This window comes from Spodoptera frugiperda, chromosome 19 (assembly GCF_023101765.2).
Source record: "Spodoptera frugiperda isolate SF20-4 chromosome 19, AGI-APGP_CSIRO_Sfru_2.0, whole genome shotgun sequence".
Classification (NCBI taxonomy): Eukaryota; Metazoa; Arthropoda; class Insecta; order Lepidoptera; family Noctuidae; genus Spodoptera; species Spodoptera frugiperda.
In genome coordinates, this window is record NC_064230.1 from 3,187,127 (window position 1) to 3,203,117 (window position 15,991).

Below are 15,991 nucleotides of genomic sequence, written 5' to 3' on the forward strand. Positions count from 1 at the left end.
CGTTAGACCCGTCACTTGGTCAACCAATGTCTGCTCAAACAGTAAGCCATAGTCCGCTTGTAGACCTGTCACTTGGTCAACCAATGTCTGCTCAAACAGTAAGCCATAGTCCGCTTGTAGACCCGTTAGACCCGTCACTTGGTCAACCAATGTCTGCTCAAACAGTAAGCCATAGTCCGCTTGTAGAATATCTTGGTCAACCAATGTCTGCTCAAACAGTAAGCCATAGTCCGCTTGTAGACGCGTCACTTGGTCAACCAATGTCTTCTCAAACAGTAAGCCATAGTCCGCTTGTAGAATCACTTGGTCAACCAATGTCTGCTCAAACAGTAAGCCATAGTCCGCTTGTAGACCCGTTAGACCCGTCACTTGGTCAACCAATGTCTGCTCAAACAGTAAGCCATAGTCCGCTTGTAGACCTGTCACTTGGTCAACCAATGTGTGCTCAAACAGTAAGCCATAGTCCGCTTGTAGACCCGTTAGACCCGTCACTTGGTCAACCAATGTCTGCTCAAACAGTAAGCCATAGTCCGCTTGTAGACCCGTTAGACCCGTCACTTGGTCAACCAATGTCTGCTCAAACAGTAAGCCATAGTCCGCTTGTAGAATATCTTGGTCAACCAATGTCTGCTCAAACAGTAAGCCATAGTCCGCTTGTAGACGCGTCACTTGGTCAACAAATGTCATGTGCTCAAACAGTAAGCCATAGTCCGCTTGTAGACCCGTTAGACCCGTCACTTGGTCAACCAATGTCTGCTCAAACAGTAAGCCATAGTCCGCTTGTAGACCCGTTAGACCCGTCACTTGGTCAACCAATGTCTGCTCAAACAGTAAGCCATAGTCCGCTTGTAGACCCGTTAGACCCGTCACTTGGTCAACCAATGTCTGCTCAAACAGTAAGCCATAGTCCGCTTGTAGACCCGTTAGACCCGTCACTTGGTCAACCAATGTCTTCTCAAACAGTAAGCCATAGTCCGCTTGTAGACCCGTCACTTGGTCAACCAATGTCTGCTCAAACAGTAAGCCATAGTCCGCTTGTAGACCCGTTAGACCCGTCACTTGGTCAACCAATGTCTTCTCAAACAGTAAGCCATAGTCCGCTTGTAGACCCGTCACTTGGTCAACCAATGTCTGCTCAAACAGTAAGCCATAGTCCGCTTGTAGACCCGTTAGACCCGTCACTTGGTCAACCAATGTCTGCTCAAACAGTAAACCATAGTCCGCTTATAGAATCAATTGGTCAACCAATGTCTTCTCAAACAGTAAGCCATAGTCCGCTTGTAGACCCGTCACTTGGTCAACCAATGTCTTCTCAAACAGTAAGCCATAGTCCGCTTGTAGACCCGTTAGACCCGTCACTTGGTCAACCAATGTCTGCTCAAACAGTAAGCCATAGTCCGCTTGTAGACCCGTTAGACCCGTCACTTGGTCAACCAATGTCTGCTCAAACAGTAAGCCATAGTCCGCTTGTAGACCCGTTAGACCCGTCACTTGGTCAACCAATGTCTTCTCAAACAGTAAGCCATAGTCCGCTTGTAGAATCACTTGGTCAACCAATGTCTGCTCAAACAGTAAGCCATAGTCCGCTTGTAGACCCGTCACTTGGTCAACCAATGTCTGCTCAAACAGTAAGCCATAGTCCGCTTGTAGACCCGTTAGACCCGTCACTTGGTCAACCAATGTCTGCTCAAACAGTAAGCCATAGTCCGCTTGTAGACCCGTTAGACCCGTCACTTGGTCAACCAATGTCTGCTCAAACAGTAAGCCATAGTCCGCTTGTAGACCCGTTAGACCCGTCACTTGGTCAACCAATGTCTTCTCAAACAGTAAGCCATAGTCCGCTTGTAGACCCGTCACTTGGTCAACCAATGTCTTCTCAAACAGTAAGCCATAGTCCGCTTGTAGAATCACTTGGTCAACCAATGTCTGCTCAAACAGTAAGCCATAGTCCGCTTGTAGACCCGTCACTTGGTCAACCAATGTCTGCTCAAACAGTAAGCCATAGTCCGCTTGTAGACCCGTCGCTTGGTCAACTAATGTCTTCTCACATTGAAAGTCATAGTCCGCTTGTAGAATCAGTTGGTCAACCAATGTCTTCCCAAACAGAAAGTCATAGTGCGCTTATAAAAACATTAGCTAGTAAACTAAAGACTTCTCAACTAGGAAGACGTAATCCGGTTGATCAAACATTACTTGTTGAACTAATGGATTCTCTAAGAGAAAGCCATAGTCCGCTTGTACCAACATCATCTGGTCAATTAATGTCTTCTCGAAATGAAAGCCGTAGTCAGCTTGTACAATCACTTGGTCAACCAATGTCTTCTCCAAGAGAAAGCCCTACTTTACATTTACCTACGCTCACTGATCCACCTACCCCCCACAATACATCTTCTAGCCTTCAGTCTCCCAATCCTTTGCCTCCATCTCCCATTAATCCTCCCACTAACATCATGCATCAAGAGCAAATGGCACATAGCGATTTAGCAATACCTCTTACGTCTTTAAATATTCAGTCTTCCACATCTGTACAATCATTGCCAAATAATCTGTCTGGTAATACCAACACCCATCAATCTCCGCCCACCGTTTCACATGTATTACAAGACGATAATGACCATCTCCAAACTCAAATGCCCATTGAACCAGTTTCAAAAATATTATTCATCATACCTCCTACCCACACGATTTCCAGAAAAAGGCGAAATACCGAATCACCAGTACGTAGCTTGTCAGACTCGCCTACTACAGAAGACTATGTCATTTGCAGAAAAAGACTGAGCCTACACTCGCCTTTACCTAGCAGTTCGTTTATGTTTAATGCTCCAGAAGAGCCCGACATTCCTACCTCTCCGTCACCAGTACCTATTAATTACAGCATGACTTCTCCACAAGATTTAAATTCATCAATCTTATCACAACTTGAGTGCTCCGTGGAGTCAATTCCTACCGTAGCCGCTAACGACACATCCGAATCGCAAGATTCCCAGTCACCTACTGTTATCGATTACTCCTGTACCTTCGCCCCTGTTCCTTCACCATCAGTTCCTCTTATAACTCCCACGGCGCCTTCTCCAAGGCAAAATTCCAGTTCACCTAAAGCTACTGACCAAAGTACGTCATCACAGTCTCAATTTTCCGTAACACCTGTAACAATGTCCTCAATTAACTCCAATCCGTCAGTACCTTTGAATGCTACATGTTCACATCCTCAACCTTCTAAAACTCCTTTACCTTCATCATCAAGTCCTCCTCAAACTCTTAATGACCCAATACCTCAACCAACACTAAACTCCAGTTCACCAATCCCTCCTAAACGTCCAACATCAGCACCTCCTTTATTAACTTTTAATAACACAGTGAATCCGCCATTACCTCCAGACGACAATGTCTATTTGTCTCAGTCCCCCGTTAATCCCGAACTCTTGGCGACAGTTCCTCTTATATCCCCTACTGACACACTACCCGTTGATCCACAATACCCCGTCCTTCACATACCTTCACCAACACACTCTGAACTCACTGACGACATTGTATCTGAATTTGATAGTCAGTGTTCACAAATGACTGCTGGAGAAAATGTTTTGGAACAGCCACATGCCCCAACTATTCCTCTACGTGTGCCAACTACAACCCCTGATGACACCACGCCTCAATTGCGGAATGAGAACCCAGTGCCTAATTCCCCAATTATTGTTCCTATCCGCCCTAAACACCCTGGCCCTCTACCCCGTAAATGGCGAAGTGATTATACACATGTAAGATCCAATGACAATGTGCCTCCCCGACCTGATTGCCAAATCTCCGTTCCTCAATCAAGTTCCACTGGATCCCCTGAAACGGTGACTCCTCAAATACAAAACAACGAAGACGGTTCACAATATATAGTCTTCTCGACCCCACAATCCCCAGACTCCCCACAGCCTGAGACGTCTATTCCTCTCGTTATAGTTCCCTACGAGTTCCCTAGTATTTCACTGCGTACCTCCCCCGCTTCTACTGGTAGAGCTTCAGCCCCACCAGTAGAAGAGTGGGATGTAGCTCCATCAGTAAATTCTCCGTCTCCTAGAGATGTCATATCAATTGATAGTTTATTAAGTTCATCAAGCGATACCGTTTCTTCCCAAAGGCGGGAGTCTAATTCAAGTATATCTGACGATAGCGACTCGTCTGCACCCCAGTCCCCAAGTTCTCCTTTACCTCATTCTGAACGTGAGTCTCTCAGTTCCGCATCACAGTCACCAACTCCTTTGCCTCCCAACAACATGTCTCCCCATCGGAGCAGATCCGATTCATCTGAATCCGAACACCAAGATCTTACTTCATCCGACGATGACGTTGCTTCTGGTAATATATCTTCTCCTGAACCTCCGTCACCCACTCCTTCATCTCCCACTGCCTCACACCCCGTTCCTCTGTCTTCTCATTCTTCATCCTCAAATTCCTCACCCTCACCTCCGCCATCTTCGATCCCCTTGTCTCCCGTTCCTCTTTCCTCGACTTCTTCATCCTCAAATCCCTCACCCTCACCCTCAACTCTTCCAGCTCCAATTCCCTCACCAGCACCACCCGTTCCTCCATCCTCTACTCCTTCATCTCTAAATCCCTCACCCTCAATACCTCTATCTCTGATTCCCTTACCACCTGTTCCTCTATCATCTGCTCCTTTACCCCCATATCCCCCACCCCCACCCCCACCCTCAACTCCTTCATCGTCAAATCCCAGGCCACCCGTTCTTCTATCATCTGCTCCTTTACCCCCATATCCCCCACCCTCAACTCCTCACCAAATCCCAGGCCACATCTATCATCCTCTATCACCAAATCCCAGGTCACCCGTTCCTCTATCATCTGCTCCTTCATCCCCGAATCCCTCACCTACATCCTCTATTCCTTCATCCTCCAATTCCTCACCCTTACCTCCACCAGCCCCGATTCCCACGCCACCCATTCCTCCATCCTCTACTCTTGCATCACCAAATACTTCAGCACCAATTTCTCCGACTGCGTCCGAAGACAGTAACAATTATGTTCAATCCCAAACAATTACTTCTGAACCTCTGTCCCCTAATCATTCATCTCCCATTCCGTCACCCCCGTTCCTACATCGTCTATTCCACCATGCTCCAATTCCTCACCCTTACCTCCACCAGCCCCGATTCCCTCGCCACCCGTTCCTCCATCCTCTACTCTTGTATCACCAAATACTTCAGCACCAATTTTTCCGATTGCGTCCGAAGATAGTAACAATTATGTTCAATCACAAACAATTAATTTATCCGACGTTGACGTTGCTCCTGAAATCCTTAATCCTTCTGAACCTCTGTCCCCTAATCATTCATCTCCTATTCCGTCTCCCCCCGTTCCTACATCGTCTATTCCTTCATCCTCCAATTCCTTACCCTCTCCTCCACCATCCAAGATTCCCTCGCCACCTATTCTTCCATCCTCTACTCCTTCATTCCCTGATTCCTCAACATCAATGCCTCCATCCCTGATTCCCTCGGCCCCCATTCCTCCATCCTCTACTCTTTCACCCCCAAACACTTCAGCACCAATTTCTCCGTCTACATCCGAAGACAGTAACAATTATGTTCAATCCCAAACAATTACTTTATCCGAGGATGACGTTGCTCCTGAAATCCTTAATCCTCCTGAACCTCTGTCCCCTAAACATTCATCTCCCATTCCGTCACCCCCCGTTCCTACATCGTCTATTCCTTCCTCCAATTCCTCACCCTCACCTCCACCAGCCTCGATTCCCTCGCCACCCGTTCTTCAATCCTCTACTCTTTTACCCCCTGATTCCTCAACCTCAATGCCTCCATCCCTGATTCCCTCGGCCCCCATTCCTCCATCCTCTACTCTTTCACCCCCAAACACTTCAGCACCAATTCCTCCGTCTACATCTGGAGACAGTAACAATTATGTTCAACCCCAAAGTCTTACTTCGTCTGACGATAACATTGCTCCTGAAACCCTTAATCCTCCTAAACTTCCGTCCTCCAATCCTTCTCCCATTCCGTCGGCCCCCGTTCCTACATCGTCTATTCCTTCCTCCAATTCCTCACCCCCAATGCCGCCACCCTCGGTTCCTCCATCCTCTACTACTTCGTCCCCAATCACCAGAGAATCCCCAACCACCCTAATACAACCACCGAAATTTTCAATGTCCCCTTCAGGCGTTGTAGTTGCTGAACATGCCAATATTAACGTTCCTTCTAATCCTGAACAATATCAACCCTCAACTTCTGCTCTACCTTCAGTGCCACAAAACACATCTGAGGACATTGTGACACAACCACCAATTGTTGTCAAAATTTCACTCTCCAAGATTAAACCGACCTTTCCTTTAAAATCACTGCTGCTATGCCCTATTTCTCCTGAAACACCATCCACAAGTGATTCTAATTGCTCGCCTCCTATTCCTAATCCAAACATTATTCGAGCACCTCAACCCCTAAATGTTAATCCCCTGCCCTCTACTGCTCATGCACCCCCTACTCCTCCTGAAAGACAATCCTCCACAATGCCTAATCTATCTCCACTTCATTTAAATATCACTGCTTCTCAATTCTTCAATACTTTCCTGCCGTCCCCTCCGCACTCTGAATCTCCTAGACATACAAACCCTGATCAAACTCGCCCCTCTACTGGTTTTGAAGCGGCATACGCCTCTTCACTTGCATCTATGACCAGAGTCCGTCCAGCACCTGTTCTATTTCGTCCGCTACCAGCCATCCGACCCAGGCCTCGTAGTCTTCAAGTAAATCAAGTAAATACAGAACCTTTTATACCAACAGTTGTCTTGGCTCCCGTACGTTTCTCGTCAGTCGACGATATACCTCAACACCTAATTATTAAACCTCCATCTCCCACACCTGACAGTATCCCTCCAAAACCTCCTGATCCTCAAAATAAAAAAGATTCCTGACATTACGCAAACCATATGAAGGGGAGATACTTCATAAATATGGTATTTGGCTATGAAGTGACACAACGGATATGCTTTACCATCAGACATCTGCAAGATCCGTAGAAGGACTTTCAAAAACGAACAGCAATTGATGACTCATTGGGAAAAGCTGATTTGTGGTTACGGTTTCGATCCTATCCGATGTGATATTCATACTACATTAACATATAATGTGAATTTCGCCACTGACAAGTCCACTTAAAAAACAGCAGCAGAAAATAAACGGCGAACAAGACACTCCAGAAACATGAGCCACTTAATGCTGTGGAGAGATTGGGATCAAATAAACAGATAAAGAAAAGAAGACAGCCTTTAATGGCGCTAAGAACTGCTAATTAATAGGTTGTTATAGCCTCAAAAAAGCAAGAGTCTGAATTACGAGTTGTGGTCTACACTCCAACGGTTGTTTAAAGTAGCTGAATAACTAAATATTTGAAGAAGATAACTGCACAAGAAGGGCGCTTACACAAGTACTAGATAGAACGTCCATTGCTGAAGAAAGGCTCCACCTGGGAGGACAGCTCATTCATTTCTCCCCTCGACCTTGACGATGTCGGTGGTCCACCTAGCGAGAGGCCTATCTCGCGTCTTCCGATCCGGTACCTACTTCACTGGCGTAGAGGACAGCTCACATCCAATGGCTCCCCGCGACTCTGACGATGTCGTCGGTCCACCTAGCGGGAGGCCTATCTCGCGTCTTCCGATCCGGTACCTACTTCACTGGCGTAGAGGACAGCTCACATCCAATGGCTCTTCGACTCTGACGATGTCGTCGATCCACCTAGCGGGAGGCCTATCTCCCGTCTTCCGATCCGGTACCTACTTCATTGGCGTAGAAGACAGCTCACATCCGATGGCTCCCCTCAACCCTGACGATGTCATCGGTCCACCTAGCGGGAGGCCTACGCTACGACTTCCGATCCGGTATTTCACTGGCGTATCGGCCGCCAGTCAATCCTTCGAGCGATGTGGCCTGCCGATTGCCACTTCAACCTGTAGATGCACGAGCTTATCGGTACTTATTTGGCGAATTTGTACATTACGTACGAATTCTCATGTATAATTTGGCAGTAAGTAGAGACTGCAGGTGAAAGGAGCAACGCTTAAAGTGCTGGCCGAAGCACAAAATTAGTTATAATAAATAATTCGTGATACAGACACTACAAGAAGTAATTAATAAATGTGACGTGTGTGTGTGCTTGAGACTTCTGTGCGTGCGTGAGACTTCTGTGCGTGCGTAAGACTTCTGTGCGTGCGTGAGACTTCTGTGCGTGCGTGAGACTTCTGTGCGTGCTTGAGACTTCTGGACGCGAGTGAGACTGTATCTGACAGTCTAGCCAATGGGTTAAAACCCAGTGATTTTTAATAACTTTAAATGTAAGATGCCTAAATATAAGCTGTGATTTTTTTTAAGTTTATTCGTCGGTACGGCGATTAGATATTATTCTTCTAAATTGATGGCCTAAGGAGGGTAATTAAATATAAGGATATTTGTATTCAATGCTCATCCAGAACTCTTGTTCAACTTATTCTAATTTTTTTATGAAATTTTTGATCATGTTTTACTCCTAAAAAAATGTTATTCGTTATGTAAGATGTCCAAATATTGAACTTAATATTAGATGTAAACAAGAACTATCTTAGATTTGAAGACGTCTCTCGTTTCGCCTAAAACCCAAAGGGTGTATTCATAAAAAATACAGTGATTGTTAATGAAAGAAAAATACTGTATCGTTAGAACTTGAGACGGGATATTTACCATGTATATTAATTTCAATGATCCTCCCATATTTCGGTTTTTAATTTTAATGAATCTCCGATATTTCGGTACGAAATTCATCCATGATCATGGCACTTGCAACAGTGCCAAAATATCGAAAACTCATAGACATAAATAAACATGGTAAATACCCCGTCTTAAGTTTTGATGTTAGTGTTAGTGACCATGTCAGTTTAAAAAGAAAATACTGTTTTAAATGGTGTTATAATTTTGTATATAAAACACTCTTTTTCACTTGTAAAATTAAGCATTAAATGTAACCTATTGATATATATTTTTTTTTATATTATATATTTTTGAAGTATTTGTGTGCCAATCATCTGCAAAATTGTCTGCAGTAGTTTTTGAAAACGACTTCAAGAATATATTTTCTTATGGGCGACCAAAAATTGGTTTTCCTCACATTTTAACTATTTGTATCTATCTTGTATATTAGAATATAACATATCCAATGTATTTTTAAATTAAGGTTGTAAACTATGGTGCCCTTTTCACCAATCTCTTAAATTTTAAGAAACCCTTTAGCTGAGTACTTTGGTTTAGTTGAACCAACCTATATAGGGTGACTGGTAATTAGTGAACGATATTTAAACACGTGATTATACTCATGATTACAAACAACTTTCCCAAAGAAACTTTTTTTGTATACAGTCACCCTATAAGTGGCATCCAGTGTTCCTTAAAAGTACGGGTAAGAATCACGCTTATACTTTAGAAATGGGTACTTAGACTATTTCTTGTTTCATCGAAATGTGATTTTTCTCTGTTTCTAAACGATATATGTGTGTAGTTGCCTGTCTATTAGGTGTTTTAACCTTTTAACCACCATGGTCGGCAATAGACTACAAAAAATATATTAAAAAGTATGACGTTTTCTTAGCTGCGGCGAACTGGCCTAATTTTTATTTGTCATCTATATCCGACCGTGGCATTAAGAATAATAATGGCCTATCTTTAAGGCATTTTAATAAATTTTACGCCCGAATACTGAAATGCTACTCAATTTTAAGTATACTATATACTATACTTAAATATCGTGCTATCTCTGTCATTTTATAAAGAATTGATAGGGACAGAACTAGTTTTGAGAGCTTCTTAAAATTGAGTAGCGTTTCAGTATTCGGACATTAGATATTTAAGCAATGTTTTAAACACTTAGTTCTTTGTTGTGGCCAATTTCTAACTATATAGAGCTGGTTGGGATCGACATAGAGCTCCTTTTCATCAAAGCACCATAATTATACGACCAGGGGCCTTAGTCTGCAGTGCAAGAGGGACGGAGCTATACAACCTACATAGCTCCGTCCCTCTTGCACTGCTCAATGATCGACCATTCTGACACAATTGTAATAGCAGAGTAAGGCCCCTGCAACGATGCTAGAAAGTTCTGGCTTTTTTTGTTCCAATACCAGGCGCCACTTTTCTTTTCCATCATCAGGTTTCTGTCGATAGATGCGTGGGTTCGTAGGTCCCACTTCTTATGCTGCTGGGGGTAGCATAGCTTCTTCTTTAGCAGCAGTGCCGGCGTTAGAGGGGAGGCGTGGTGGGGAGATGGCCCAGGGCGATAAATTCTGGGGGGCGCCAAGGTCTGAAGTTGGAGTCTCTTGCCTCTCCTGGTGCAAACCCTCAGAACTGTGCTCTACGCTCTGTGCATATGCATAATTTTTATTGAGATTTTTTTTAGGTGGATTTTTTGAGGCAAGAGCCCCCTTGAGTCAGGTGGGTGCCACAATATTTTCGCCCGGGGTATCAGTGGCCCTTACGCCAACACTGTTTTACAGTCATATTGAGTATCAGACTGCGCAGCCTACAAAAAGTAAGCAGTTGTATCGAAGGTCAATTTGGTTGGGCAACTTTCGCTGACAGAAGGAACCTTTTTTTAAGGGTGGAAATTCAACAAATGACGTCTCCTGCTTTGGGAAAGGCGAGAGGGAGTGTCAGACTCTTAGTGAGTGTAAGTCTATTATCCAATGACATCTCCCGCTTTGAGCGATGCGAGAGGGAGTGTCAGACTCTTTCTGACTAAAAACTACCCCGTTCCTATTTCTGCTTTTTGAGCCGGAGCCCCGGTAACGAGGTAGGCAGTCCGCAGCTCAACCAAATGAACCCTAGCATTTGTTCTAGTCTCTCCCTGTACACAGAGACACCTTATTTGAGGAACTCGTTGCAAGACCATGGTGCTCCAATGAAAAGGAACCTTACATCTTGTATGTCAGTACATATTATATATAATGACTGTTGTTTTCTTCATCACTATAAAGGTAAGCGTTTACATGTCCGCTTCGTACGCATCGCACGCATCGTACGCATTCCGTATGACTTCATCAGCAATACATACATGCGATGCGTACCGATGACGTCATACGGAATGCGTGCGATGCGTACGATGCGGGTCTGTGGACGCGTACCTTATATGTGACTTTTTGTAAGACAACTTTGATTAACATGCCAAACTATTAGATAGAGATGTTTCAGATTATTATAATTTTTTATTAAGTATATTTTTCTATGAATTTTTGTAAAGGACATTTATTTTAATTAAGTAATTATTTAACTTAACTACTCATTATTATAAGTTAACGATAAAATCGATGAACGAAACTGTGATTTATTTTTAAATACATTTAATGGAATTGTGATTAATTTTAAAATACTTTAATGCCTTTGTAAATTGAAATAGTTTATTTTTGACTGATTATAAAGCATCCTAATTGTGTTTTTTTTTTGTATAACAATTACTTATGTGCATTTAATGTTTTAGATACTATATACGAGTATACGGGTTCTTTTAACAATGAAATTTTTGTAAGCTCGCTCAAATATGAATGAATTGTTTATTTTCCTATACTTTTGTAACTAAGTTTAACGCCCAGTTTCAATAACCTATCTATCGGTAGATTTGCCTACTAGAGATAGAATTTTGACACATTTTGTATGGAGCTTATGTCAAAATACAAACAAAATACAAACCTAACCCAAACCTAACCCAAACCTAACCCAAACCTAACCCAAACCTAACCCAAACCTAACCCAAACCTAACCCAAACCTAACCCAAACCTAACCCAAACCTAACCCAAACCTAACCCAAACTTAACCCAAACCTAACCCAAACCTAACCCAAACCTAACCCAAACCTAACCCAAACCTAACCCAAACCTAACCCAAACCTAACCCAAACCTAACCCAAACCTAACCCAAACCTAACCCAAACCTAACCCAAACCTAACCAAACCTAACCCAAACCTAACCCAAACCTAACCCAAACCTAACCCAAACCTAACCCAAACCTAACCCAAACCTAACCCAAACCTAACCCAAACCTAACCCAAACCTAACCCAAACCTAACCCAAACCTAACCCAAACCTAACCCAAACCTAACCCAAACCTAACCCAAACCTAACCCAAACCTAACCCAAACCTAACCCAAACCTAACCCAAACCTAACCCAAACCTAACCCAAACCTAACCCAAACCTAACCCAAACCTAACCCAAACCTAACCCAAACCTAACCCAAACCTAACCCAAACCTAACCCAAACCTAACCCAAACCTAACCCAAACCTAACCCAAACCTAACCCAAACCTAACCCAAACCTAACCCAAACCTAACCCAAACCTAACCCAAACCTAACCCAAACCTAACCCAAACCTAACCCAAACCTAACCCAAACCTAACCCAAACCTAACCCAAACCTAACCCAAACCTAACCCAAACCTAACCCAAACCTAACCCAAACCTAACCCAAACCTAACCCAAACCTAACCCAAACCTAACCCAAACCTAACCCAAACCTAACCCAAACCTAACCCAAACCTAACCCAAACCTAACCTAACTCAAACCTAACCCAAACCTAACCCAAACCTAACCCAAACCTAACCCAAACCTAACCCAAACCTAACCCAAACCTAACCTAACCCAAACCTAACCCAAACCTAACCCAAACCTAACCCAAACCTAACCTAACCCAAACCTAACCCAAACCTAACCTAACCCAAACCTAACCTAACCCAAACCTAACCCAAACCTAACCCAAACCTAACCCAAACCTAACCCAAACCTAACCCAAACCTAACCTTATCTATCCCAACCCAACCCAAACCTAACCTATCCAAAACCTAACCCAAACCTAACCTAACCCAAACCTAAGCTAACCCAAACCTAAGCTAACCTAACCCAAACCTTTTTTTTTGTCGGGGTGAAATCCTCATGGACTTCCTCTGGCCGGGGAAAGGCGGAGGGGTATGCCGGACTCTTACCGGCTAAAACCCCCCGGTGTCTACTCAGCACGTGATCGTGGGGGGCGCGGGAGTCCAGATTCTTCCGCAGCCCCACGTCACATGCCGGCCAGGTCCGCCCTGACCTCATCTCTTGCACGGGGTAGGTACGTTTGGGCTACCGTGTGCATCGTCTCCGAGGCGCGCGCCGACACCCACGCACGCCATCATCTCGGGTCTATGGAATAGGGGGCGGGGACTTCCCCAAGTCCCGCGCCTCTGGACCCATTTATGGGGGCTAGAATTGGGCGTTGTCCACCCTTCTCCTGCGCCCGATGCGCCTACTGCGGGCGGGGAGGGGAGTCGAGGTCTCCTTCTCCCGCTCCGCAGTTTACTTCTGTGACAATATCACGTCCTCGCAGAAGGACACCACCGCGTCCATCAACACCTCGGGTCCATGGAAAAGGGGGCGGGGACTTCCCCAAGTCCCGCGCCCCTGGACCCATTTATGGGGGCTGGAAGAGGGCGTTGTCCGCCCTTCTCCTGCGTTCGGTGCGCCTACTGCGGGCGGGGAGGGGAGTCGAGATCTCCCTCTCCCGCTCCGCAGTTTCCTTCTGCGACATCACGTCCTCGCAGAAGGACACTACCGCGTCCCACGACTCCGCGCTGTCGACCATCTTGCGTACGACGGCCGGCAGCGACAGATCGCCTCCTATTTCGTTTGTCGGCAACAGCCGATCCTTTCAGGTTGGAGGACTTCGGAGGCCACCTCCAAAATTTCCTCCTTGTCCTCCAGCGCCATTTGCGCTAGCTCAGCCACTGAGTGGTCTGCGTAGAGGACGTTGGAAGCCCCGTAGCCGGCCCTGGACCTTGCGGCACCGGTTGCGCGCTCCTTGGCGGCGACCTTCTCCTCCAGGTCCTTTTGAACCTCCACCCGCTTGGCTTGCGCCAGAGACGCCCTCAGTTGGCGTTGAGCTTCATCAAGTCCCACATCGTGGGAACTTGATTTCGCCTTCACCTTTTTTACCCTACCAATTACTGGTTCCGACGAATCGTCGGATTCTTGCCTCAGGTGCCCCTCTCGGGGCAGGACCACTCGTTAAAGGTTCCATCCCCACTATCACTACTTTCTCCGATCTCTAGTTGCGAAAAAAATATAAAATGGTTGAATTATTTACAATAATGTAATAAAAACTATTCATAAACTGACAGTAATTTAAGATGTATGAGTACAGGGTTGGATAAGCTGTCGGATAAATCTGACAATACATCCAATGTACAAAACTAATGCCAATTTTCACTAACCATTCCTAAATTTTAGGGAACTCCTAAGTTAAGATGCGACATTTTGTCTTTCACCAAGTTATACGTACCTAACAATACAAGTAGGAGTTAGTTTAAGGTGAGGTAATATTTTGGGGGTGATTGGCGAAATTGGCAATTTTGATGTTCACATTTTAGGCAAATAATATTATATTTTTTATCCGAAAACTTTAGTAAATAAATTAGACAATGTTGTTTCATTGTAATAGCTGAAAAAAAATTAATGGTTTAAGGTATCGAGACGCACAAACAATAATTGTTAGCGCAAATTATTTTGATTCTGTCCAATTTTTTATTAATATAATTAATGTAATCCTCTTTGAAAAGGAATGTAAATACAAATCGGTGTTGTGATTACCTAATGTACGTTTTAAGGATAATTATTAGACCCCAAATCGGGGACAAAGTTACAATGTGTATATGACCCCAAATCGGGGATAACGTTACAATAATAATATGTGTATGACCCTAATTTGGGCATAAAGTTACAATAATATGTGTTTATGACCCCAAATCGGGGATAACGCTACAATAATATGTGTATGACCCCAAATTGGGGATAATGTTACAATAATATGTGTATGACCCCAAATCGGGGATAATGTTTCAATAATATGTGTATGACCCCCAGATAGTGGGGGTCTTTGACTATAAATGGATATAGTTTTAGAGAAATTGTTATTTCATTGACATGATGACAATACAATTTTGAACCCACTTCCATGGGTAACATGTATACGTACTATTTAATAATTAAGGATATTAAGAAAACGACTTTTTTGTTCAAAAGCATAAATTAAGAATCTTATGCACGACATATTATTATATGCATAATAACAGGAAGATTGCCCTTCAACACTTACCTACGGCTAATAATATCGACATCTGGTGAACAAAATAATTATGCTTTTTGACAAAAAGTTCATCCCTAATGGCTATGTTTCACCGAGACACCATGGCGGCGCACCAGTACCCGCTCCCGCTACCAACAAAATGTATGCAGCTCTACAACGTGTAACAAAAAGGTGGTATACATATCAATTGCACGGTTTCTAGATAACATAACAAACGATACGGGAAGGGTTTTTTAAACTCATGTTTTCATGGTACCAAGTTATGAATTTTTCAAATCGCGCCGGCGCGCGAATCAAAATTAGGTAGACAGGTACAAGGCGATCAGATTGACAGAAAAAATGTTTCGTAATATTAGCGAGTGATCCCTGTAGTATTGGGACACGTTTGTATGATTTGAAATCAAGAACTATGCAATACCAAGTATTTGGTACAATTTTTTTTTTAAATATATTTTCAGCTGAAACTTTGTGTTGAGATTCTATTCATCCTGTATTTATCATAGCTTCTTGATGTATATGGGTATTTTGTTACACGTTGTATAGAGAGTCAGGCGCGACGCTCACACGATTAACAGTCGAGATGCAAGTCAGGCGCGGGCACATAAGAGGTACGCTGCAGCTAGGTTTTCTTTACAAATGAATGGCAGTGCGCTCATTTACAAGAGTCGGGCGAGGTGAAGGCGGGACTAAGGCGAGGAGCAAGGAGGCGCTGAAATGTACCCAAGCCATGAACGACTCCACCGCTATTTTGACAATTTTTTGCCATTTTTTACATAAAATGTGAAGGAAGCATAGCCGCCTGCGCCTCGACCGTGTCCGCTTGGTTGCGCAACCAATATGGCA

General features: G+C 44.1%; 2 protein-coding genes and 1 long non-coding RNA gene across 10 annotated transcripts; 2 read left to right on the forward strand and 1 right to left on the reverse strand.

The window, feature by feature from the left end:
• Positions 1-4: 4 nt before the first annotated feature.
• On the reverse strand, positions 5-1,788 carry LOC126911883 (uncharacterized). Of its 8 annotated transcripts, none has more exons than XR_007706395.1 (4): positions 1,719-1,788; positions 930-1,034; positions 363-419; positions 5-65 (listed from the first exon to the last, which is right to left on the reverse strand). It is a non-coding gene; the product is annotated as an uncharacterized LOC126911883 (long non-coding RNA). The 8 variants fall into 8 exon arrangements; XR_007706392.1 differs by lacking the exon at positions 930-1,034 and adding an exon at positions 1,053-1,157; XR_007706394.1 differs by having other exon boundaries at positions 1,653-1,722.
• Positions 1,789-1,794: 6 nt separating this feature from the next.
• LOC126911785 (mucin-5AC-like) lies at positions 1,795-5,020 on the forward strand. Its single transcript, XM_050700633.1, has 2 exons — positions 1,795-4,828; positions 4,927-5,020. Exons 1-2 carry the CDS (start codon positions 1,812-1,814, stop codon positions 5,018-5,020), a joined length of 3,111 nt encoding a protein of 1,036 aa, XP_050556590.1. The 5' UTR covers positions 1,795-1,811.
• A 380-nt stretch (positions 5,021-5,400) lies between these two features.
• Positions 5,401-7,538, forward strand: LOC126911870 (uncharacterized). The gene has a single exon (XM_050700949.1). It carries the CDS (start codon positions 5,480-5,482, stop codon positions 6,929-6,931), a length of 1,452 nt encoding a protein of 483 aa, XP_050556906.1. The 5' UTR covers positions 5,401-5,479; the 3' UTR covers positions 6,932-7,538.
• The last annotated feature ends 8,453 nt before the right edge of the window (positions 7,539-15,991 follow it).